General features: G+C 35.4%; 1 protein-coding gene across 4 annotated transcripts in view; it reads right to left on the reverse strand.

Moving 5' to 3' along the window:
- RAPGEF6 (Rap guanine nucleotide exchange factor 6) overlaps positions 1-26,147 on the reverse strand; it is a 279,739-nt gene that overhangs the window by 50,916 nt on the left and 202,676 nt on the right. For all 4 annotated transcript variants that reach the window (XM_037802240.1, XM_037802242.1, XM_037802243.1 and 1 more), the window contains 4 exons: positions 24,369-24,572; positions 21,646-21,754; positions 12,428-12,668; positions 5,734-5,891 (listed from right to left, as the gene is read on the reverse strand). In XM_037802240.1, coding sequence (XP_037658168.1) covers positions 5,734-5,891; positions 12,428-12,668; positions 21,646-21,754; positions 24,369-24,572 — 712 coding nt within the window. The remainder of the gene's footprint in view (positions 1-5,733; positions 5,892-12,427; positions 12,669-21,645; positions 21,755-24,368; positions 24,573-26,147) is intronic.

Genomic DNA, 26,147 nt, shown 5'->3' on the forward strand with positions numbered 1-26,147 from the left:
TGCTTTTTATGCTTTTCCATTTTAGTACCTGAAGGAAGAAGTAATGAATGGAATTACATATCAAAAATACAATAGCACTGGTAGGTACATGGTATTTATAATTACCAAATGGATATCTTTATTGGAGGTCTTTACGCTACTTTGAAGCACTGTCTCGTGTCCTTTCCTTTCAATCTAAAGAATTCCCTTTAGCAATGCTTGTAGGGCAGGTCTAGTTGTGGCCAATTCCATCATCTTTTGTTTATCTGAGAATGTTTCAATCTCTCTCTCATTTATTAAAGAAAGGCCTGCCAGATATAAAATTCTTGGTTGGTAACTGTTTGTTTTCAGCACTTTAAATATTTCAACTGACTGCCTCCTTACCTCCAGAAACGTTTCTGATGAGAAGCTGGAACTAATCTAATTGAGATTCCCTTGTATATAAAATGTTGCTTCTCTTTTACAGCTTTTGTCTTTTCTCAGAACTCTCACCTTCTCCTTTGTATTTGAAAGTCTTATCAGTATGTGACAGGGTGTATTTTGGTTCAGTTTTTCCTGTTTGGTGTTTTCTGGGCTTCTTGAATGTATCCATTCACATTTTTTTTGCTAAGTTTGGGAAGTTTTCTGTTATTATTTCTTTGAATACTCCTTCTGCCCCTTTCTTTTCTTCTCCTTCTGTGACCCCCATAATGCATATATTGGTACACCTGATGATGTCCCAGGGGTCTCCTAGGCTCTTTCCCCTTCTGTAGTTCCTTCCTCTTTCTGCTCCTCAGCCTGAGTTATATAATTTGTCTTTTCTTTGAATTTGCTGACCCTTTCTTCTGCTAGCTCCAATGATGCCAAAACCTTCCTGGGAATTTTTCACTTCAGTTATTGTGGTCTTCAACTCCAGCAATTCTGTTTGTTTACTTTTTAAAATTTTTATCTTTTTATTCATTTTTTGTTTTATTAATATATTTTGTTCTTTCTGTGTAATTCTTCATGTCCCTGAGTACAGTGAAGATCATTTTTTTAAAAAGTCTTTGTCTTTTTAAAGACTTCTCCGTTGATGTTTCTGAATTTTTATCCTCTGCCTTTTGGGTGTGCCATCATTTCCTGTTTGTCTTGTACTCTTGTTGTACACTGTACATTTTAATATTCTAAAATGTTAACTCTGGAATTTATTCCCTGTGATTTCTGTTCTTGAGTTTGCAACCAGCTGATATGACAGATTCTCTTGAGTGTCAGGAAGGTCTGCCTAAGGTGAATGCAAAGTGCATGGCCCTCCCGATTTTTTTCTAGGCTTGTATCTTGTCCTGGACTTGTGCCTGCTAGTGGCATTAGGAGTTCCCTTGTTTACAGGAGTCTGAATGCCCTTCAACTTCCTAGGAGAGAAACCTTTTCTTTCTCTGGGGTGTTCCACTACAGAAGAAAGCAGGTAAGTCTTTGCCCCAGGCAGTCCTCCTGAATTTTTTTTTTACACTGCTTTCCTGGTCTCAAGCTGCTTTTGCTTAGAGGGCAAATTCTGAGAGGGACCAGTGGAGATAAGTATCCCAAAGTCAGTCTCTCCCAGCTGTAACAAAGCTAGGGTCCCACAAAGGGAGCACTGACCAGCTCCAAACTGCTCTGAAAAGGGGATGAGGAAGGGACAGGAAGGGCTCCAGGAGCTTCTTCCACAGCTCCTCAGTGTTGAATTTTCTTGACCTGTTCGGCAAATGCAGTCCTTCAAGTGTCCTCTGCTGCTCTGAGGAAGCATACTGTTGTTAAGTCTCCTCTGTTACCTTTGTCTGGAGTGGATTGGAACAATGGCTGCCCTCAGAACTGGGCCCCCAGAAATCCGAAGTAGCCAATCAAAGGCTGTGATCAATGATCAACCTGTGCCCACCCCAGATCCTGAGGAAGTGGATTTTTAATGTCCCTTTCTGGCAACAAAAAGCTATGGCAGGGGCCAGATATCACTGCTGCCTGCTGCAAGAATGGGTGCTGGGCAATAGTAACTGCTGTGCAGAGACAAGAATTTATTGTAATTTACCAGCCTCTTCCTCCTGTTCTTCCCTATATGCTGTACAGTGTTCTTCTACATTCTGGATTTGTGAAATAGTTGATTCATATAGTTCCTGCCTGCTTAATAGCTGTTCTGGTGGAGGGCCTGATTCCTAGAGCTTCCTTCTCCAAATTCTTATAATCCTCTACATATATATTCTTTACAAACATGTTTGTTGTTAGTAGGAAACAACATACATATCAAGCATTATACTTGGTGCACAGCAGTCACTCAATTTTAATTGATTAGACGCATGGTAAATATGAGGTTAGAATCAAATTCAGTGAAGAAGGAAAAATCACTTCAAATTTTAGGGATTAAGCTAAAATGCACATAAGTATATAATCCAATAAGGGTAAAACAAACATTTAAGAATAATCTAATAAAAAGAATTTATTAGTCTTATGAGTCAAATTTCATTAAAATAATTCTTATATATATAAATCAATACAAAACTAGTATCCTCAGCTATCTGGACTTTCAACCCAAAAACAAAATTTCTAGAGAGCTACCTATAATGAATAAAACAAAATAAAAAAAAGAGGAAAGAATTGTAAAAGCCTGATGCTAGTTAATGAAAACGAGTAAGCAAAACCATCTGTAAGTATACTCAGGGAGAAAAAAAAAAAAACAAAAAAAAAACCACTCAATTTCAAATTCCTTTCATCTACACTCTGAATTCTTTTAGACTCATCTTTTGTTAGGTCAAAAATTCCAAAAAACTTTTCACAAGTTGGAGAACAGTATATATATTCTGATTCTATATGTATAGAAAAATGTAAAAATGTGAAGAAAATGCCTAAAAGGAAGCACAACAGTTAACACTGGCTCCCTTGTAAGTGGATAGAAAATTTTTGCTTCTTACTTCATTCAATTGTGTACCACTAGATTTTTAAAAAATAACAAAAACTATATAGAAACATGAGTAACAGAATACCACATAGACTTCAAAATACTTACAGTAAAAACCAACAGCTGTAGGGCAGCAAAAATAAAGCAAAACCATATAAAAAGTCAGTAATCAAAAGCAAACCATTAAACAGTTCTGGTGCTCTGCCCTCATTTTCTTTTTGATCTAAAAATAACTTTAAACATGCAGCATAAACACACCTGAGCTCAAGACTAATTAACAATCAAAACTGGCTGATGTCTCATACGTACTGCAACATACGTAAGTGATAACTAATAACTAATTTAAAATCTGTGCTGTCATATACAACTTAAGAAGCTGAATTTGGAATAATAATTGGTAATGAATATTTTATTCAAGAATACATCTAAATAGCACCATCAGTAGATAAAAGGCCTTTCATAAAGTTGCACATAAAGTTTTAAAGTATAATTAATGTTAAATTGATATCATCAATATGGTTTGTTTATATTATTGGTATGGGCCCATGTTGCAGACTGGACCATATCAGAGGGCTCGGAATAGATTTTAAAGAGTAACTACAGTTCTTTTCACACGTTTTCAAGGAGAGAATGGTGTAATCAATCTGAAATCAAGTTGAGCAGCACCTCCTCTTCAGAGAGCCAAGTGTGGAGCTTTTGGCTCCATGGGACTTATAGTTGCTAAATTTTAAAAATTCCAGCCTCTTCCTTTTCTCCAGCTAAATTTTCAACCTATCTCCCTCCCTCCTCCTCAATCTCATCTCCATCCCCACTTCTACATATAACTATGGCAAAAACACAACAGTAAAAAAGTCATTAAATCCATAAATCACATGTCCCTAAATACCTGTCACATAAAAGTATGCATATTCAGGATGTGCCTTAGTTAAGCGTGAAATATTTTATTTGTGGGCTTTCTGTGTAGTTTGATAAGTTCTGCTGTAAAACACAGAGACATGGAAATAAATTCCTAGGCTACCATATGATAAGCAATGTAGAAGAAACAATGGAAGTGTGCTGGAGATTTCTGAAACAGGAGAGAATGACTTTGCACCAGAGGGGGCAGGGCTTCCTAGATTTGAGGAATGAGAAAGTTCATCAGTTATGCAGGGAGAGAACACCACAAGCTAACAGCATGGACAAAGACAGAGTTCTGAGGGAATAAGCCATACTCAGAAAAGATGGATGAAGTAAGAGAGGCGGGAACAGCAGAACAGGACGCCAGAAAGGGAGCTGATAAAATCATGCTGCGAAAGTTGGACACTGACAGTTAAGTCATTTTCTTCTGGCTCCAATCCCACCTATACTCTGCCATGGGATTTTGGGGCTGAGGTTCAGCAAACCACACTTGTTATTTGTCGACTGGTTCCCTCTTAGTTTTTTTTTTTTTTAATGTAACAAATTTTATTTACTATAGTCAGCCCCAGCATTTAGAACAAAAATAGATTACAGAGAATAGAAAGTGTCATTGGCTGAAGGCTTGCAATATGTAGACGGAAAGGTTAGAGGAGGAAAGAAGGACTTTTTCCTTTCTGTTTTTCCCTGTGAGCTTTTTGCTAACTGTGTTACCCCCACAACAATTATTCACCCTGATAGTGGCATTTCCTTCATGTACTAAAAGACCACTCTAGTTTGCAGTTTTCCTACCTTTTTTTTTTTTTTTTAAAACCAGTTCAGGTTGTTAACTTTGTAGCTTAGTAACAATTCCTTATATTGAATTCTCCGATCAAATAATTAGAGTAGTTTCTGTCTCATGACTAAATCTTAACTAATACAGAAATCAGTGGAAATTTCTAAGTAAAGTAATGACTCATTAAAATCTTTGTTCTAGAAAAAACTCTGGCAGCCAGGTAAAGAGTAGGACGTTTCAAAGGCAGATTACTAGATTTAGTAATTGCTGTAGTCGTTAGGAAGCAACTGAAATAATCCATGAAAGAAACCATATGCAGAATGACCAAACTCTGCTTTAATTTATGTCCTGGGGTTTTTAAGTTGCTATAATGAAACATGAAATTTACCACTTCACTTATACTTTCTCCTTTCTAATCCTGAGATTTATATAATTGATCAAGTTTCCTTCCTTTTTACACTAGCTGCTAGGAACTTTAGAGTCAATACTGACACAGGATCACAACTACACAGATCTTTGTTGAAGTAGTTTTTTTTCCTCCTTTCCTTGGGCCTGATTATATGTTTCAGCTTTTTATTTAAAAAGCCACTTTTTTAAAAAAATTAAAAGTCATTATCAAATCCTTGCAAGTGATGGATATATAATTAATTCTTCAAAGTCAAAGTTTTTTTTCCATATAACAAAATCTTAGATTATATAGAGTTAAATAGCAGTCCTGCCTCTTGGTATGGATAGTCGCAGAAAAATTAACTCGACATCCTATGCTAAAAGTATGATCAAAATGAAAAAGATGCTATAGTACTTTGAAAAAAGTACTTGACAAGACGAACAACTTTAGCTTTGGGTATTGGGGAGTAAATCAGTGCTTTTAGAAATTACTAACACCTTTCTGTACACAAACTGAAATTATCTGCTTTATTACCTTCCACATCCTGGAGAATATGTTCCTTGGCTGAGAAGAAGTGTCTGCTTCCATTCCATGGATTGGATTAGGGTTACCAAAAGGTACCTAAATCTGTGGTCAGAGTAGTCTCTTCCACGTACTTTTATTTCATTTTAGAGGAAGCACCACTCCATCTTAGATAAATAAAACCAGAAGAGAGAGAATAGGGCTACAAGCCAGTCTAGTATTTGCTGCATGGGACTCAACCATCTACTTGTTTATTTGGGATGAATATGGCTATATAAAATCATTTGCAAAAATTACCTGAAGGATTAGAAAAATCCAACATGCTAGTGGTAGGCTGAAGGAGATCTGGGCTGCTGGACGAGAGTGTTCCAGGAATAGGCATTATAGCCAGACTGTGCCTACAGTGCCTCGTTCCCACAATGCTGTCGTCTTGTGATTGGCTGAGTCCTCCGTCACTTCAAAAGAATGTCACATATTCATTCATCATTAGTATTACGTACATTATATTACTATTACATTACTCTTCAGTACACTACTATGAAACACCCCCAGCACATGAGGGTATTTAATAAATATTTCTGTTCTCCATGCACTGAAGTATAGTAGAACCAATTCAAAGTGGTGGTTTTACAATTATATTAAAATACTGCAGCAATTTTTTAAAAAACAGGACAACTCTAATGACGAATATAGCAGTCAAAGATGTTTTTGACAATTATGCTCAAATAAAATGTAACTTATACATTTAAATAATTCTACTACATCAATCAGAAATAGTCATATTTCCTTTCTACTGGTTGTGGTAGAGAAATTTAACCTGAGTACTCAAGGAGTCCTTGAGCTCTGCTAGCTTCGGTGGATATAATACATGTATCCAACAATGCACAGCCGCATCACAGCAAGGCAATCTCTCACTCTCTTCCTCAACAGAAAATATTGGCAACTTTCTAGGCGAAAGATGGAACAAGACTAAACCCAAATGAAAAACATGGCAAGCTGCAGATAACAATGGAGCCAAGTTCAAGTGACAGAATAAGAGAGGGTCTTTAAACATACAGTCAAACAATCTGAGAGCTGCCCAAAGCAGCAAGAACTGGGAAAAGATAACAGAAAGATAGCAGAGGATAGCAACAAACAACAATGGGAATATGTGACAAACAGAAAGAAAGAAAGGAGAAAGAAAAGAAGAACCAGAAACAAAAGTAGATGCAAAACAAAACAAAACAAAACAAAAAACAACACTACGGTCTCTAAACTTTACTCTAAGGGCATATTATTTCTTGTGTGTTCTCTCAAGACTTATTATTTGCTGTTCCCTGGATGACATTACCAAAATCCAAACACAAAGCAAGTAAACTAGAGCTAATTCCCTTTAAAGGTTTCAAAAACAAGTATCAAAGTAAATGGCCATATTTAAGCAAACAAACTACTCTTCCTTTGAATATTTTAGAAGTATTACACAGGCAACTCTAAATCTTTAAGAAAAAAATTAAAACAAAGAAACATAACTCTGTCACCTAACTTTTAAATATTCTAAAATTTTAGCTTAAAGTAAAACAGCCCTACAACAACATAGTATAGCAACAAAAAAATTATTTCCATCAACATCAACAACCAAAATACTAGCTGTCTCTAAGGGTCATGCTTATATTACAACCAATGCATTTAGTTAATACTGATTCCCATTTAAATTTTACACAATGCAGCCTTGTACCTAGTACTTGCTCTACATATACAGATATCACAAAATACTTACCTATTATCATGGAGAGGATTAGGGTACAGGCTTAAAAATGAGTGATATGTGATATACTAAGAATATGTTAGGAGTAAAATAAAGGATTTAGGCAAATTAGGAAAAAATGCAAGATGGAGAGTAGAATGGCTAAAAGACCATTACTAGTGAGACAAGGGAGGGAAGGCCAGGGCAAGAAAGCCAGCCAAGGAACCAGGGAAGAGAATGAAGTGGATGAGAGCCAAGATTAGTGTTCAAGAGCAAACTTTGGTGTCAGACAGACCTCAATAGTAAGCCATGTGATCCTGGGTAAATTTATTTCTCTCTATGGACTTCAATTTCCTCATCTGTAAAATGTGAATAATAGTATCTATCCCCCAGGACTACTTAAAGACTAAATTAGATAATGTAGGAAAACATTTTGATACAGTGAGTAGCATATTATAAACAGTGGTAGTTACTGCTATCACTATGACTAACTGACAAGTAGGTTCTCCACTGACTTCCAAATAGGAACAAATACAAGTTGAGAACAAAGGAAAATAAGACTGCTATTTTTTAAGAAGATAGTGAAGTAGTTTTACCAAAAATAAAATGCTAACAGTACAAATTTGGAAAAAAGAACTATTTAAGCAGTTTATATTGAAAAACAAAGGGGCCAGGGTGAGTAAAACGGGTAAAGGCATTAAAGAAACAGGAAATGCTTTCTCAGGGAGAAAAGGCAGTCTAATCTAACAGATTAAGCAAAGAAAATACCTTATTTGATAAATAATTTTTGCTTATGCTAAACTGACTTCTTCTTATAAGGTTTATAGATCTAGAGATCAGAGCTAAATGTTTTGAGGTTAGGTTAAGAGAAAAAGAGGTAGAGGGGCTTTCAAAGAAATTTTATTCACAATTTTGTAAGTAATCTGGCAACAACAATTTAAATTATGTAGAAAATAAAAGTTTGTTTTTAAACAGTCTTTAATTGATTTTGAAGACAAATCTGACAATTTTTGGACACAGAGGGCCAGGTAACTCAATCCAAGGACTCAAACTCTTACAGAGAATTTACTAATAATCAATGTAAATGCAGCTTCAAAAACTTAAACAAGTTAACATTTTTCTATTAAAGGAATTAGCTGCATCAGCTGAAGCAAGTTGGAATTCACATAGAAACTAAGAAGTACATGAAATGCTAAAAGTCTTTATGTTTCTTACTGATGTTATTCAATATTACTTCTGCTTTTTAATAATCAATAGATGTGACACTATATAGCTAATAATGTAATGTTGGATACAAATTAATGGAAATTAAGGAGTGAGTGTATACCAATGAAAACTATACTAATGTTATGAAATAACCCATGCTATGAAGTGAATGAAATAGTATTTAATTGGCAAAATAGCCATGCTTGTTTGGAAGCTGAATTGATAAAGCCCATTTGCAAATAGTAGTGTCTCTTCTTACCAAAACAGTCTCCTGAGAAGGTGATGCAGTAACAGAAACAAGATATTTTTGAAAACACCTCAACAATTCCCCAACATTACATTGACTTAGAATAAAAGTATATGTCAGTTTCATAATATGAAACTAAAAAGACCACTTAACTATCTTCAATATGCAAAAGAAAAATAATACAGTATTAAAAAGCAAATAAAGTATGTTGACAAGAAAGGAGGAGGAAAAAAAATAATTCCTTATAAGCAAATAAAGCAGTCTACTTCTGGCATTGCTACAATGAATAACACATAAAGATTTTTTTTTTTTTAGGCAATCTGTGATTAAAGAAAATGAAATAAAGGCTAAGTGAATTAAAAAAAAAAAGATCAAGTTTACCAAATTCTGAAATATTCTCAGGTAAGCAAAAACCACACTGCTGTTTCTAATTTACAGATATTGTTATTCAAAATCAGTTGTTTTTTTTTCCCACTTTTAATTTTCAGGAACTTTCTTTCATTTAAGGTATGTCCTGGTTAGGGATTTTGGTATTATCCATTCTTATTTCAATGATGTTTTCATTCTTTACATTGTTTCTCTGCCTCTATCACAAACACAAACATGCTTACTGAATATCTATGACAACTCATTCCCTAATCTTAAAGAAATGACTGCTCCTAAAGGTAGAAATTGAGTCTCACAGTTCCCAGGACTCCCTCCAAAGAGTTCTGGCATATAAGACATCCTCAGAAATTGTGGAATTGAACTGGTCAAATACTTAAGGTAGAAAACTTGAAAAATGAAGAAAGGAAGAAAGAAAGAAAGAATTTACCTATAAAACAAATCTTAGATATAACCATGATCAACATTTTGATATCTTTCCCTCTAGTCACACTTTGTGATGTATAGTACAATTTATTTAACCAATCCCTTGTGGATGGACATTTAGGGTATTCCAATTTTGCTTTATTATAGATAATACAATTAAGAACATCTGTATACCTTCATCTAATTACTAACAGAAATAGAATTACTGAATCAAAGAGTATGGTCATTTTTAAAGCTCTTAATAAAAAAATTGCCAAAATGCTTTATTAGAAGGGTTGTATCATTTTATCTTCCCACAGCAACCTAAACTTATTATCTATCTTACCTTATCAATTCTGACCCTGATTTTTCTTTGTCAAACTTTGATGAAACAAATGGTATCTTGTTTTAAATTGTACATCCTTCACTATTATCAATGCTGATCATCTGACTCATGTTCTCTATTTTTCTATTGACTGTTTAGTGTTTTTCTGATTGATTTTTTTAGAGCTCTTTAACATTAAGGATAATTTTCTTTTGTGCAACATAAGGGGTTGCCTCAATTCATATCAAAGGATTAAATGCTAAGAAATAGAACATAAAGTCTCAAAAATGAAAAGCAACCAGTCTGAAAGGTAAAATGACAAATTAGCTCTCCCTAAAAAACAGGCTCCAGAAACTTTTATAATTTCTGCTAAAATAATCTATTTTTTTAATTATGTGGCTGAAATTATTAGCATTTTACTTTATTGAAAACATGTTTAGAGACACAGCAAATTTAATATGAACTCCTGAAGGGCAGTATCTTATTCAAATTTGTACTCATAGTTAGTTCACAGCTTCTTGTTGGTACAAAGCAAGAGACTCAATAGAGGCTTGTTGATAAATAAACGAAAAAAATTAAATAAGAAAAATCTCTTCTGAGTTTAAGTAAAACCATTTCTACTTTCCTTTTTTTTTTTTTTTTTTTTTTTTTGTTACCATTATAAAGTAGTAATGCTTGAAAATATCAAACTGATTTATGGCTACCTCAATTTCCATGCCTCTTGCTGTAAGTGGAGTAATTAATTTTCACTACCAAAGGAGATACTGTGGAAATAGATATTGGTATTACCTGCCTGAAACTTGAGTTTTCCTTGCTGGGATGTGACATTAACAAGCTGAGTCAGTTACAATCACAATGTTCTCTAGTTTTAGATGATACAACTCAATGAGACTGGCTATGTCACAACCGTGCCACTGGTCAAAATGAGAACCAGTTTAAAGAGATATATGCATTCCAGGCCAAATGCAACAAGTTTTGAGAAATGGAATTCAGGGCACTACCTCCTAAAGAACTCTCCTTATAACTTCTCTTCTGCCTCCTGGTCCTCTAGTTCAGAAGGATATAGACTTCAGTTCTCCTCAGTTCCTTCATGTATACTCCTGGTCATCCAAAACTGTCACCCTCTAATATTCTCCTCACTCAATTCCCATTTGTGAATACAAGTCTTTTCTTACAGGTTTGCTGCATTGCTGTTACATTACAGGATGCTCAATATTAAATAATTTTAATATTTTAAAGCTACAGTCTTTACCAACCACTCATCTCAAAGAGAGGGGTTGTAAGAAAGGAATACGTAATGAACTTTTGAGAAATGAGTGACACTAAGAACAGAGCACAGGATGTTTGAATCCTCTGTGAGTCCCAAATTGAATGACGAGCAAATATGTTTCCCTAAATGGAAATAAGAACTCAGGAAGAAGAGCATTTTCTGTTCAGGAAATCTTTTGAGATTTTTAACTATGTAAAAGATGAAAGTTGACATCAAGTTCAAGTTGCTTCCTAATTGGTGACCTTGCTATCACTGGCACTGTGTGCTGCACCCTCAACCCCAAAGCAGCCAGAACCGAAGTAGTCTTGCTAAAAGAACAAATCTTATCACATCATATATCTTCCGTGAAATGATAAAGTCTACATCCTTGGTATAATATTAAAGGTCCTTCATAACCTAGCACTTATATTTACCTCTCACTTCATCTCTAGCCAGGCACACACATACCCTACTCAAACCTACCAAGGTTGTTCCTGCCTTTGAACACAGCAAGACATTTCTCACTCTATAATGTGAGAACTTTGCCATTTGCCTGCTTTCCTTTTTAGACCATCAGTTCTTGGAGGGAAAAAAACACTTGTTTTACTCATCTTTGTCTCTCTGGGCATTGTGACTAGTGTATACCAAATGTGTGGTAAATAAAAGGTTCCTGGATATGAATTCCTTAGAAGTAGGGACTCTCTTTGGCATACTGCAAGGAACTTATCTGGTGTCCAATAAATATTTTCTTTGATTATGTTTTCTTCTTTCACAGACTCATTCACTGTCTTAACTCATTCAACAAATACTTATTTTTGTGCCTACCATGTGCTAAGCACTGTACTTGATTAGAACTTTTGTGATTGCTTCAAGAAGCAGCCAACTATAATAAATACTAGAGCCATTCTCAATCATTCTCAGTGGACTGACTACATCAGTATTTTACAGACATTAATTTACATTTAAAATCTTGAAATTTTACTCAGTTTTGGTGATATCCTATCTTGGAAGGAGAAAATAGATTTGATTAAGAAGTTCAGATTTAGAATTCAGGAGGGAATAAATAGTGCCAGAAAGGGAAAGATTACTAAAAACAAACAAAACTGGTAGCAATGTGTCTCAAGATTTAGGGTGTCCAAACCTGCAGTTCAGAGGACTGAAAATGGACAAAAAATACACAAAAAGAGATTTTACAAAACAAAATTTGATAGTCTTTTCTAAAACTCAAAACAAGGCTAATGGAAGAACATACACCAAACCTACAGTCTTAACTTCATGAAAGTAAGGGGGAGATGTTTCAAATTTATTCTTTTATATTTATATATTGCTTGAAATTTTTATGATGCATTAGTTGTATTAAAAAAAAATTCCTACCCAAACTCTCCACCCGCAAAATAAAATCTTTACAGTCAGTATGAAAATTCCTACAAGACTACAGCTGGAATTACTTACCTAAATAGTTTTGGAGGCAAGATACTAAATCGAGTTTTATCCAAAATTTTTCTGATTTTGTTTCTTCCACCTGAAACAGTATTTGCTTTAACTTTCTTATTTCCTTTCTCCTGTGATGTTTGTTCAATATCTCCTGGTACATCCTGGATTGAATGGCGATTACTTTTTTTCTCAGCAATTTTGGGAATATGCGGAATACCAGCTTTGTCTTGTTCAGTCCTACCAAGTAATTCTTTGAATACTGTGGGAATAAATAAAACTTGTCATTTCTTTTCTTCTCATTAGAAAGCTTTTCATCAACAAACATTTTAAGGATAAACACAGTCACTTGCTGTTATTTGGCCTTTCGCAACTCCATTCATTAATCATCAAATTTACACCCATCCTTTATTCATCAGCTGTACCTACTTCTTTCTTCAGATTTTACACTTGCCTCTATTTCTGATGCTGCCAAAGAGTGACTAAAGGAAGTTATTGGGGAAAGAGGAAGGAAGCAGATGGTTTGTCAGCATATGTTTGAAGAGCCCAAGGGTTCCTATATAGGTAATAGGCAATATAATTGCTTATCTGTTTGAATTTTATAGTAACATATTTAGATTCTATTATTTATGGTATTCCTTACCATAATATAAAACACTTGAGATGAAATTCTAAGTACAATTGTCAGGCTCAGTTCTATAAAATTTAGTCATTAAAAAAACTGGGTAGAGCTTTGCTGAACCTGCTTGCTTGCCCCCCACCCCCCTTTTTTTAAATCTAAAACATAGTACTAGATTTGGTAATATATAACAACTTCCTCAAGGTCATATTTCTAAGGCTTATGTTACCCAGCAAAGTTAAACTGCTGATAAACATTCACTAGAGTGGTCTGAAGTAAACAACCAATCATATCTTAGGAATCCTTTTTATTAACTCTAAGACTGGTGAGTTATTTTCTTTTTAATGAGTGCAGGTGCATTGGGAACTTGCCTGTCTAGCAATCTCTTTGCCTAGACCTGATTTTCACCTTATGGGAGGGGCTATACTTCCCTGGGATCAGATGAAAGAAAGATAAATCTGTATAAGGCTATGTTATCTTGAAGCTATCAGTGTCTCATTTTTCAGTTAGGAAAATCTGTACCACCTACTTTTCATTAAGTAATGTCATGTAAAGAAGCTTTTTGTTGTTGTTTTAAATGTGTGTTCCTAAATAAGACAGATAGGCTGCTAGAGAAAAAAAATGCTAAAAAGATACATATGCTAAAGTGGGAGATAACTCTACTGGAAAGTCATGCGGCTTAGGCGAACTAAGTGAAAGAGAAGTGGAAGCTGCATATTTTTGAGAACAGATTTTAAAGGTCCATGGCCACATAAGCTGTAGAGCCAAACACTTAACTTATCATTAGATGTAGCCCTGAACAGTATACTCTGTACCTTTACAGAAGAAAAGCTATAAATGTATAAACGTACCCACTGAAAAACCAACCACAGAGAACTGTAATTTTTTCTGTTAGTTTTGGGATGAAAGAAAGCAATAGTTTCTACAACACCAAAGGACTTATTACGTTTATAAGATTCAGATAAAAAAAAAACCTTTCGAGTTGACACGGTAAAACGCAGTTTAGTGTTCAGTTGCAAAATCTGATCCACACAAATATTAAAAATATCTCTGTCTCTCTACATGTATGTATATGTGTGTATATATGAGTGTATGTATATAAAACAAGAAAAGTCAAAAGAGAACATGGGGAAAAATATTTGTAACCCTAAAGACAAAAAGATATTGTCCTTTGTTTAAAAGGCACTCAAATCAATGAAAGATGAATAACTATAAAAACTAGCAAGTGAAGAGTCTAATTATAGAAAATGAATGTAAAAAAAGATATAAAAAGTTGCTTCAACCTCATTCAGAATTAAAGAAATGCAAATCAATCATTAAAAAGTTGATTATACCCAGTACTGAGGCATTCTTATAAACTGATGAATGAAATGTAGACTGGGCTAAATATTTAGAACGGAAACTCTGCAATGTCCGTCAGAAGTAATTCTACTTTGAAAAATTTATCTTATAGATCTATTTATACAAATATAAAAGGAAAGACAGTATAAAGGACTTTTATTACATTGTTAATATAAAAAACTAAACAACCTAAAATGTCCATGAAATTGACATTAGCTCAAGAGATAATGATAATGTGTGTTGGTTTCAATCTGTTATATACCTCAGGAAAGCCATGTTTTTTTTAATCCAATCTTGTGGGAAGCAGACCTATTGTTGGGTGGGGCTTTTTCATTAGGTTGTTTCCAAGGAGATATAACCCTGCCCATTCAAGGTGGGTCTTAATCATCTTTACTGGAGTCCTTTATGAGAGGATAAAAGGCAGAGCTGTTCTGGAGAGAAGGGCCAGCAAACGCTGCCATGTGGCTTCCCATGTGACAAAGGAACCCCAGATGCCATTGGCCTTTCTTCAGGGTCAAGATATCGTTCTCTGGATGCCTTAATTTGGACATTTTCATGGCCGTAGAACTGTAAATTTGTAACCTAATGAATTACCATTGAAAAAGACAATCCATTTCTGGTATATTGCATTCTGGCATCTTTAGCAAACCAAAACATAATGCAATGGAACTGTTTAAACAGAGGAAATGCAAATCCTCTCTGCAGGAAAATATTAATTATAAAATTCTTTTATACACGATGTCCAATATACAATAAAAATTTATGACATACTAAGTAGGAAAATATGACTGATAATCAAGGGGAGAAACAAAAAAGAAAAGATTCAAATTTTGGAGTTAACAATGATTTTATAATAAAGATTATAAATATGTTAAAGAAAATAGAGGAAAAGCGATAAAATGGATGAAAAGATGAAGTGCAACAGAAAACTGGTCTACAAAAGAATTCCAAATGGATACTCTAAAATTAAAAAATTAAGCTCATTATGGATTTAACAGCAGCATGGATACAGTTTGCTCAAAGACAGGTCTTTAGAAAATATCCAAATTGAAGCGCAAAGAGGAAAAAAAAATGGGAAGAAGAGAACAGATGGTAAGAGATATATGGAACACAAATCTGTTAACATATGAGTATCTGGTCTTCCAGGTGGAAAAGAAACAGAAAGGGACAAAGGCAATATCTGATGAGATAAAGGCCAAGGTATTTCAAAAATGAATGAAAGACACCAATGCACAAATTTAAATGCTCAGCAAACCCCCCAAAAATAAATACAAAGAAAACTGTAACAAGAGATCCTTGTTAAAGCTAAAAAAACTCTGCATCCTATTTATATTCTATGGAGAAATGTTGGCATTTTTATTTTAGACTTCTGTGGTTCCAGTGTTGTTTTCAAAGCCTTTGCAGTGCTATTTTGATCTGTCTGCTTTATGCTACCTAGTAGTCGGTTTGGAATCTAGCAGAAGTCTACCTGTTAGGTCAGCTCTCAAAGTCTATGGTATGCTACTTAGGATCAGATCCACGCATGTAGAATGGTGGTAAGCCTAGGAGTTCATAAACAACTTTACGGGGTTGTCTCCTCCCTCTCCACCATTTACCGGGCATTTGCCAGTTCTTTAGACCTATCGAGAGAAACTCTCTACTACAGTGTGTTGGCAGTCAAGAGGCACAAGGACAGGGAGTTGGGGGAAAAAAAAAAAAATGGGGTTGGTCCTGCCTTCTTGGACACAATGCCACTGAAGGGTGAAAAAGTTTCCCCTCCCTCAGAATTTTGGTTTGTGCAGGCTTCTGTTGCAGACCACTGTCACTATTGCTGGGTTGCTTGGGGGCTGGGCCTAAGAGAATGGGAAAAAATGGTAGAGAAGAATCCGGGGGATTTCCTCTACTCTTAACTTTTTGGGAGCTCATCAAGCCAGGCTTCTCCTGGATTTCTCTGACTGAACTACATTACTAACTTCCAGGTTTAAGGTTGCCTTGAGTTCAGCCAAGGGATACCACAGGGGGAAAATGGTAAATTTATTGTCCCTTTGGTGATATTTTGAGTTCTGTTGTTCTTTCTTAATTTGCCTGTTACTACTTGTTTTTCAGAATTCTCAAATAGGTGGGTCACTCATTCTGTGAAGGTTTTATAGTTGAGTTCAGTAGAAGACGAAGGGTGGCATGTATTTATTCCATCTTACCCAAAACTGGAACCCTTAATTTGACTTTTATCTATGAACAAAGATGGCTATCATATAGCCCGTGTTTGACATCTGTAGCTACTGTGGTTTTGTTTCTGTTGTTTCTGGCTTGGACTGACTTTTAAGACTGCCTCATAATCCTTGACTGTTTGCTTGACTCCATACTTGAAAAATTATTTTTAAAAATAATTTGAGATCTAGGTTGTTATTAACCATTCTCTAAAGATGATTTTTCTTTTCTTTGCTAGACATCTGAGGGTGCTCCAGGGCCAAGGCTTGAGATTTTACTGGGTCACCTAGAGGAGGCAGCCAGTCTACATCTATTTCAAAGTGAGCCTGTCAAGGCTCCAATCCTTAACAAAGGTTGTTATGCTGGCCTTGGGTAGGGACTAAATTCAAAGCCTGGGAACTAACACCATGCAGCTTCTTCTCTCAGCTACATTCTAAGGATGGGAAATGGTCCTTTGGAAGAGTCCCAACAGAGGAGAAGGAATCTGACACACCAAGAGTTTGTGCTCCTAGCCACTGCATGACTCCATACCTTTTACCATTTCATGGGGGTCTATTGCAAAGAGAGTCCTGATCAATCAGTTGCCTTTTCTGTGGTAAATGTCCTAGGTCAGATATCACTCCAAGCCACCTCTTCAAAGTCTGACTGCCTCTTTGTTTTATGTCAGGTATTCTCTACTATTTTTTATTTTTACGTTTGTTTGTAGCTACTTTTTAACATATGGTCTAGCTCTTTTAGTCGTCTTCAGTCAATGCTGGAAGTAGAAAGTTGACACAAGTCATTTTTACTCATTTTGCTCAAAATTCAGGGGCCCGTTGAATTTCAAGAGACACATTCTACTTTTACTTTAGAACAAACCTGCTCTTATTTCTTAAGTACTTTCTTCACATTTTATTTTAGAGCCCCTGGAATACTCAATTTTATTTTGTCTTTTTTTTTTAAGTGTGGGAGAGTTTCCGAATTTTATTATCTATTTAATGTTTTTGTCTTTGCTATCACATTTTAAGAAACTCTAAGAGCTATTTTTTTTTCCCCAGTGATTGTTGATCCTTTTTTCCTAATACCCTGTTCTTGTTTTAAGGGATGAATTTTCAAATCCTTCTGCATGGAGTTCTAAAATCTTTTTTCTCCTCTTCTTTGAATTATCTGTTTTGTTCCTAATCTGCAAGCTTACTTACTTATTAGGTCTACCTACTCTATCCCTCAATGTTCCTGGTTCTCTTATGTCTGGTGATCCCTGGCTGCCAGTTTTAATTAACATGAGAGAACCAAGTATGGTTTGCTCTGGTATCATCTAAATAGATCTGTAATTTCTGGTTATAGTTTTCCTTTTTGCAGGTGTGGCAGCCCCTGACCTGAACAAAACAGGACTGTGGACCTTGGCGCACAGCAGTCTGCGTGACCTAGGTGGCTAATGTTTAACCTATCATCTTTGTAAACCAGTAAAGAGAAAAAGGATAAATTGTAACTTTAAATGGGAAGTAAACAGGAGGTGAGAAACTCTTCATCTCATGAAAGAGCAAGAACGTTAATCCAGTCTACCTGCTTCCTGGCCCCCAAGTATTATCACTCTTGTCGTTATTTACAAAGCCCCATCCTATAATTCTTTCCTTCCTGCACCACCCCCATGTCACAGGATGCTCTCCCACTGGCTTGCTGTCCTGTTTCAAGTGCACAGCCAACTTCCCTGTGGAAGTGTTACCCCCCCCCCCCCCCCGGTGGAAAAAAAAAGTTTGATTTCTGCCTCTCTGTGAGTAAGCCCCAAATAAAGTTCATGTTTCAGAAAATGCTAGGCATCTTTTTTGGTCTTTTGACTGGCAAAGTCCCCTCGGGCTGTAACAGTAGGTGTTCTGTCAGTTCTAAGCAGGATTACTTAACTGCTTCATGGTAATGCCAGAGTTAGTAGGGCTTTACTGTGGGGCACCACACCCAGACCAAAATGCTCTATATCCACAAATGTTTTACTAACATTCCTTTAAGATGCTCTTTGGTGTTTTGTTTGGAGTGACTGTTGCCTGTCTGCACTGTACCTAGAATAGGGGAGGAGGTATTCACTCATATCATCCCCCTTTTGCAGTACACTTAACTCTGGCCCTCTGCCAATCCATTCTACGATTCTGCTGGGCAATTGTTTCTCACCACTCAAAAAGTGTCCTGAGGGTATGGCTTCTCTGCCTTTCACATTCCTCAGAGATACTTTCTCTGTCTTCCAGGGTCCATGTTTTAACTTTATGCTGTCTCTATGTGTTTACAGATAATATTTGATACCAGTTAGTATATATTATATACCAGACATAAAAGGTTTAAAAGTATTTGATCCGTGTTTGTTTGAACACCATGGGTGCAGGGAGCAGTGAATGTGAAGTGGGATTTGGTAGGTTTGTACAGGCTGGGGTGAAATCCTGATATATTCCAGAGTGATATGGGCAGAGAATATAAGTGTATTTGCTCCCCTCTCCCCTCCCCGAGGAACTGGGAAGAAATGTGGAAATGTTGGACTTCCCCATTTGGGCTGTTGCTGGTTTTCCGCAAACATTGAAGACAGCCAATTTAGTGGGCTGAGCCCTCGATCTCGGGGCTTTCCCTTGTGAGGCTAGTTGCTGCAAGGGAGAGGCTAAGCCTACTTATAATTGTGCCTAGGAGTCCCCCCAGAGAGCCTCTTTTTGCTCAGATGTGGCCCCCCCCCCCACCTCTCTAAGCCCACTCGGCAGGTGAACTCACTACCCTCCCCTCTACGTGGGACATGACACCCAGGGGTGTAAATCCCCCTGGCAATGTAGGAAATGACTCCTGGGGATGAGCCTAGACCCAGTACTGTGGGATTGAGAGTATCTTCTTGACCAAAAGGGGGAAGAGAGACGAAACAAAATAAGGTTCCAGTGGTTGAGATTTCCAATGGAGTCGAGAGGTCACTCTGGAGGGTATTCCTATGCACTACACAGATATCATTTTTTAGTTTTCAATGTGTTGGAATGGCTAGAGGGAAAAACCAGAAGTTGTCAAACTACAACCCAGTGATCTTGATTCTTGAAGACAACTGTATAACTATGTAGCTTACACAGTGTGACTGTGTGACTGTGAAAACCTTGTGGCTCACACTCCCTTTATCTAGTGTATGGACACTGAGTGGAAAAAAGGGGACAAAAATTAGATGGAGAACAGGTGGGATGGAGGGGATGGAAACACTAGGTGTTCTTTTTTGCTTTTATTTTTATTTTGAAGTAAGGAAAAGGTTCAAAAATTGATTCTGGTGATGAATGCACAACTATATGATGGTGCTTGAATAACTTTATGTACACTGTGGATGACTGAAGGGTGTGTGAATATACCTCAATTAAACTGTATTAAAAAAAGTAAATGAACAATGGGGGAAGGAGGGGAATGGGTTATTTTGGATTTTCTTTTTTATTTTAATTTTATTTTTTTGGAGTAATGAAAATGTTCAAAGTTTGTGGTGATGAAAGCACAACTATATAACAATACTGTGGACAACTGACTATACAATTTGAATGATTGTATGTTAAGTGATTGTACCTCAATAAATTTGGATAAAAAAGAACTGAATGCAAGGCCATATAATCATGTTTATGTTAAAGCCTAAACATCAAATATACTGATTAAAAAAAGAAAAAGCAGGCGAGGGAGAATTAGCCAGCCTTTTAACATACATGCCTCATCTGAAGCCCTGTGGAATTTGTACTATTTTGTATCTTTTTAAAAGTGTAAGTATTTGAAAACAGTTTAATGGTAAAGTTGAATGTATGCATTATACCATTTACTTCTCAGCAACCCTGTGAAGTTGCAATTATTTTCCCCCACTGCTAACTGTTCCCATAACTCAAAATAGTAAAGCTAGAACTTAAATTTGAATAAAAAAAAAAAAAGTATTTGATCCTTATGAGAACTTTATGAAACAGAGCTAGAGAAAATGAGGCTTAGAGAACTAAATAACTTACCCAAGGTGACAGCAAGCTTTGCTATCATATTTTCCAAAATCTGACTCCTACTTTAACCCAAATTTGAAATTCCCAGATACTAGTCCCAACACCACGAAATCCAATAACTGTGAAGCCTTAACTTATTCTATGCTAAAGTAATTTAGTATTAGGAGACTGTAATGAGACACTATATACCAGATTTAACATGATATAATTCAGTCAGACAGACTCAAGTGAAAAGAGGAAAACTATCAAACGCCACAGTTTTCATTATGACTCTAAGTGTAGTTATAAGGAGGAGCCAAGTAAGAAAAACAAAACTCATACTTCCTTTCCATAGGCATATCTTTTAAAGTCATCTTTTACTTCGCAAATTGCAACCTAACTGATTTAGAAAAGTCAGCCTTTTTTTCCTTCCCTTCTTCGTAACAGCTCTTTCTTACATTTTCCTGGATAGTTTTTATTGTTGCCCTTGTCAAAATTTGAGAGAAAACCCTACGGTAACTAATGAAATAAATTACAGAAAGTCTTTCTTTAAGAGTTTCAAGAAAACCCCCCAAATAATAGATTTAGTTAGCAGTGCAAGCTTCATCCTTGCTTCATTCAAATATAAACATGATCAAAACAAGATTTAAGCACAGTAATAAAAGTTTATACACAGAAAGGTAGTGTATATTATTATTAAAAATCTGTAATTCCCTAATTACTTAATTCATTGTCATACTAAATTAGTTCCATGAAAACAGCTTATCTGGCATTCCTATTATTATTATAGGAGGTTAGCTAAAAGATAAGAAATAGATTGATTTGCACCTTAGTGGGGGAAAAACAGCCTAATTATGAATTCTAAGTTTCATTCAGTATATCTCCAGCACAGTCAAGTATATAATAAATGATCAATAGACATTTCATAAATAACTACCTGAATGTAATTACACACTTATTTTAAAAAATACTTTCTAAGTTAAGACATCAAAATAATAAATATAAATCATCAAAAATGAAAATTATAGAATAGTATAGCTGAACAGTAAAAATCCTAAAAATGTTCAAATAGCTCAGATAAAAACATGTTTACATTAATGATTATACCTTTCACCTTAAGGATTTATTCTATCACAAAAAAGCTCATACATTTTTACAACAAAACTCACCAAAAATGTTAGTCTTTACAGTAAGTGCAAGATGAGTATTATTCCTCAAAATTTCAAGTGCCTTCACAAATGTAATGTTCTCAAAATTTTGTCCGTTTACTTCCATTATCTTAGAAGAAAAGTATTTGAAAAATAAAAACAGAAATAGTATTAGTTACTTCTACAACCTTAAAAATTATTGTGGAAAAATAAAATGAAATGAATCAAATGAACTCATATGCAAACAACGGTTATCTCTGTGAGAAGTGGAATTAGTGTCAATTTTAACTTTTTCTCTATATTGTTTTATTGCCTGAACTCTAATTCTGTAACAAAAACATTTTTTAAAATATTCATTCCCTCTGGGATCACAAAGAGGAAAACTTTTTAAAATGCAAGGAGGTTTACACATGAAACAAAAAAATTAATCATGACAGATCAGCCTATACAAATGACTACCTACCTGTATGTTTAGGTACATATACATATTTTAGTGAAATATTCTAAGTGTAAATTTATTTCATTTCAAAAAAAAGGTAATTCACTTAACAGTGGTACTCTAGATATATTTAATATCATTTGTCCCACTCCCCTTCTCTACCACTGATTGAGTTAGGCAGTCAAATAGCAACCAGCACAACTGAGATGGGTTGTTCTTCCATGTGAACACTACTGATCTTTCACAGCAGAACTGCCCAAACTTGTTACAACTCAGAATCACATGGGGAAATAATTCTTAAAAACAAAAACAAAAACAAAAATGAACAAACCTGATTCAAAGGAAAAGGATAAAGATTTCAGTCTGCATACTGAAATGGCAGCTTACCAAGAGCCATGTAAAAATTAAGAGACCTGTTTTAAACATATCACAATTAAATTTCTGAATTCTATGGATGGAGAATAAACAACCTATAACATCACCATGAAAAGAAAATCAAAGGTAACTACAAAAGAAAATAAAGGCTGACTTGGACCTCTGGGCAACATTAAGATGATGTGATGCTTTTCTGTGGCTACAAAGTTCTGAGGGAAAAATCACTGTGACCAAAGAACTTTATTCTCCACTGAATGAAAGCATTATTAATACATTATCAGATATGTGAGGATATGTAAAAATATAGTACCCACTTGCCCCTTTCAAAAAAAATACTAAGAGAAGTATTCCAGCCAACTGTGAAATGAATCAAAATAATGGGGAGACATGGCATAGATGAAATTGAGGTGATCCATGAAATCAGTAAGGCAGGTGTACATGTTGAAATGATTGTTAGGAAACTTAAGGATATAAAACAATGCAAATGTCAGAAGTATTCTTGAAAGAGAACATAATGTAAAAAATTAATGACTAAAAATCTAGATCTAAAATCTCAGATCATTTCAACAATAGTGGGGAGGAGAAAGGTAAAAAGTAAAAGCATGATAAATTTCTCTCCTCTCAGGAATGAAACAATTGGATTTAATTACTTTTTCTGTGAAGTATGAAATTTTTAGATGTGTTTACAATAAAATATTTAAACTGGTTCCAGGGTCCTAGCTACTAGAGATTCTAATATTAGGTATGAGGTAAGGTCTAGAAATCTCTGTTTAAAAAGCTTCTTTAAGAGAAGGGAATCAATACTACTTCATAACAGTTTCTTAATCTCCACATTATTGACATTTTGGGTGGATAATTCATGTTACGGGAGCTGTCCTGTGCAATGTAGGAGGTTTAGCAGTACTCTTGGCCCCTATCCACTATATGTCAATAGCAATCCACCAGTCATGATAAAAATATCTTCAAAAATTGTCAAATGTCCCTTGGAGGGAAAAATCACCCCCAGTTGGGAACCACTGCTACAAAGTGTTGAAGCTTTTATAACATGAATAGCCTCATAATTAAAAAAAATGACAGTACAATTTGGCTAAAAATGAAGTCATTCTACATGAATAAATGAACAAAAATTTTTAAATGGGAAAAGTAGTTCTCCAAGTGATTCTGATGATCAGTTAGACTTTGGAAATTACCCTTTGGTGTGCATCAGAATCAACTAGGGAGCTCTGTAAAAGTATAGATTCTCAGACCTGATCCCCTGAGAACATGATTACTACGATTAATAGGAAATGGGTGGGCCTGGGAATTGCATTTCTTATGTAACAATGTTATCAGTAGATCACATTTTGAAATATACTGCTCTACAGTTACCTAATGCCCATATGGAAAGATGAATCACCACCAAATTCATCCCAGTATCAACCTCTTTTTCCTAATCCCTTACCTGGCTCACTTTGTTCAATGGATGTAGTTCTGTCACCATGTGAACATTATTTAAGCTGCTATCATGACTTATGGCAATCTTTGTCCACTTACATCTGAGAGTGCTATGGGGTGGAAGCGTCCCCTCCTTCAAAACCTGCAGGGATGCTAACTCACATAATGATCTTCCTGGAAAATTCTAAAATTGCCAGGGATACAGTTTCCTATTCCTTGAGGGATGGGCAGGAGCATTCAAGGTCATGCTAACAGATCCCAGAAGATCATGATGTTTCTAGCTGCAGTCTATCAAAATTTCCACTCAAAGTAATGGATACATGACAAATATGTTTTAAAAATAAACCATTTTTAAATAGTAGCCCTAAAAAGAGGCTCAGAAAAAGATTTCCTTAAACTGATCATGCTTACTTGAAGAAATATTAGATGAGAACAAAAGTAGCAGACAGATTATTTATGAGAAGGCTTTTATCTAAGTGGTTTGTTATTTACTTGCCTGATCACCACGTTTCAGTCCTGCATCAGCAGCTTTGCTGCCAGATTCTACTCCCTCCACAAAAATACCAAATCCCTTCTCACTTCCTCCATCAAGGCTGAAATGCAGAGGGGACTCCCGGGAAGCCTTTTGCAACACAATCTGTCTCCACTTTGCCTTTGCAGCACAGGCAATATTCAACAACCGCAGATGACCATTCATTTTCTGTAAAGGAGAAAAAGGTAAAATGTATATAAATGTATACATCTATTCCTAAGGGCTTTTTTTGGGGGGGGTGGGTACCTAAAGTTATTAGAATCAAAGTTATATTTGAAATAGAGTACAGAACATGTAAACAGGGTAAATAAAACTGGGCCAAAAATAAAATATCATATGATTTTCCAAGACTTCTAGATAACTGTAGGTTAGAAAAGATTTCAAAGTGGTACCTCATTTGCAGAGGGATAACATAAAGCTACTTCTTATCTCCTGAACCTTTCCATTACACACTCTAATCCTATCGTGCTTATCTCCTAGTTGTTCCATAAAATCAGAATCTTAAAACCTTTCTTCAAAACCTTGAACCACTTTTCTTAATACTGTCTAATATCTAAAGGCACATTCAAGCTTCCGGTCTTCCAGAAAGACTTTTTATATTGTCTTAGGTCTTCTGTAAATTCAGTAAGATTTTAACTTCCAGGTTCTAATACCAGTTTATATTGCACTGTCCTCAAATAGTATAGTGTGTGTAAATTTCATGTCCATAATGAGAAGCTAAAGTGTTTTCAGGGCAGGGACAAAGTCTTACACTTGATCCTACACAACACCTTGGAGTATAAGGTAGAATTCAAGAAATACTTCATGACTAATGAAAAAAATCCCATGACTGGAAGGCAGTTTACACATCCTATTAGTTTCTTATCTACATAGCCAACTTTGGAAGAGCCAGACAAATGATGGCAGTGAGCCTCTATAACCTCTTTATCAGGATCCCAAGTTTCCATTTGTTCTCCCTATTTAGCATAGAGTAGATGTGCTGCTGTGAAGGCTACAGAGACCAAGAGATAAGGAAAAAGGGACCAAATCTGCCAATTTTTTCTTGCTTTATTCAACACAATCCACTTATACTCTTTGAATACTAAAGGCATTTGCTATGTGCGAGATTCTATTCTAAGGACATTATATTCATTAGCTCATTATAATCTTCAGAACAATTCCAATGAACTAGGGACTGCTATCCCTACTTTACAAATAAGACAACTTGTCCAAGCACACACATCTAACAAGTGGTGGAGGTCAGATCTTAATTTGGTCAATCTGTTTAATACTTTTAAATGCTACATTACTATTTACTGATTCCCTAAAATTTGAAGTTGCTTGACTGAGACAAACCAGCTGCAGCTCAGAATTTTATATCTGGCATGGAGAATAAAATGGATTCATAAAGAGCTATCGTTAAAATTAAAAAGACCTTGTGAGGATTATCTTAAGTGCCATATATATTATAAGAACAGGTGAAATCACATGCATAAGGGAAACCTAGAAAAACTGAATGTAGATCTGACATACAGAGTATGTCTTGAAACTGGCATAGAGTTTCAAATAGGAGGATTGGGAGAAGAGAATTACAGCTTGGGAGAACAACTTGGCCTATGATACAGAATTGGCAGAGTATAAAATAGTCTGGTTTGGCTAAAATCTAGGGTGCACAGGAAAAAGGCTGAAAAGATAGATGAGGGACCTGAATATATATGTGAGGAAATTACTTTGGTTGGTAGTAAGGTTTATTGACAAGAGAGT

Source organism: Choloepus didactylus, chromosome 13 (genome assembly GCF_015220235.1).
Source record: "Choloepus didactylus isolate mChoDid1 chromosome 13, mChoDid1.pri, whole genome shotgun sequence".
In the NCBI taxonomy this organism is placed as follows: domain Eukaryota; kingdom Metazoa; phylum Chordata; class Mammalia; order Pilosa; family Megalonychidae; genus Choloepus; species Choloepus didactylus.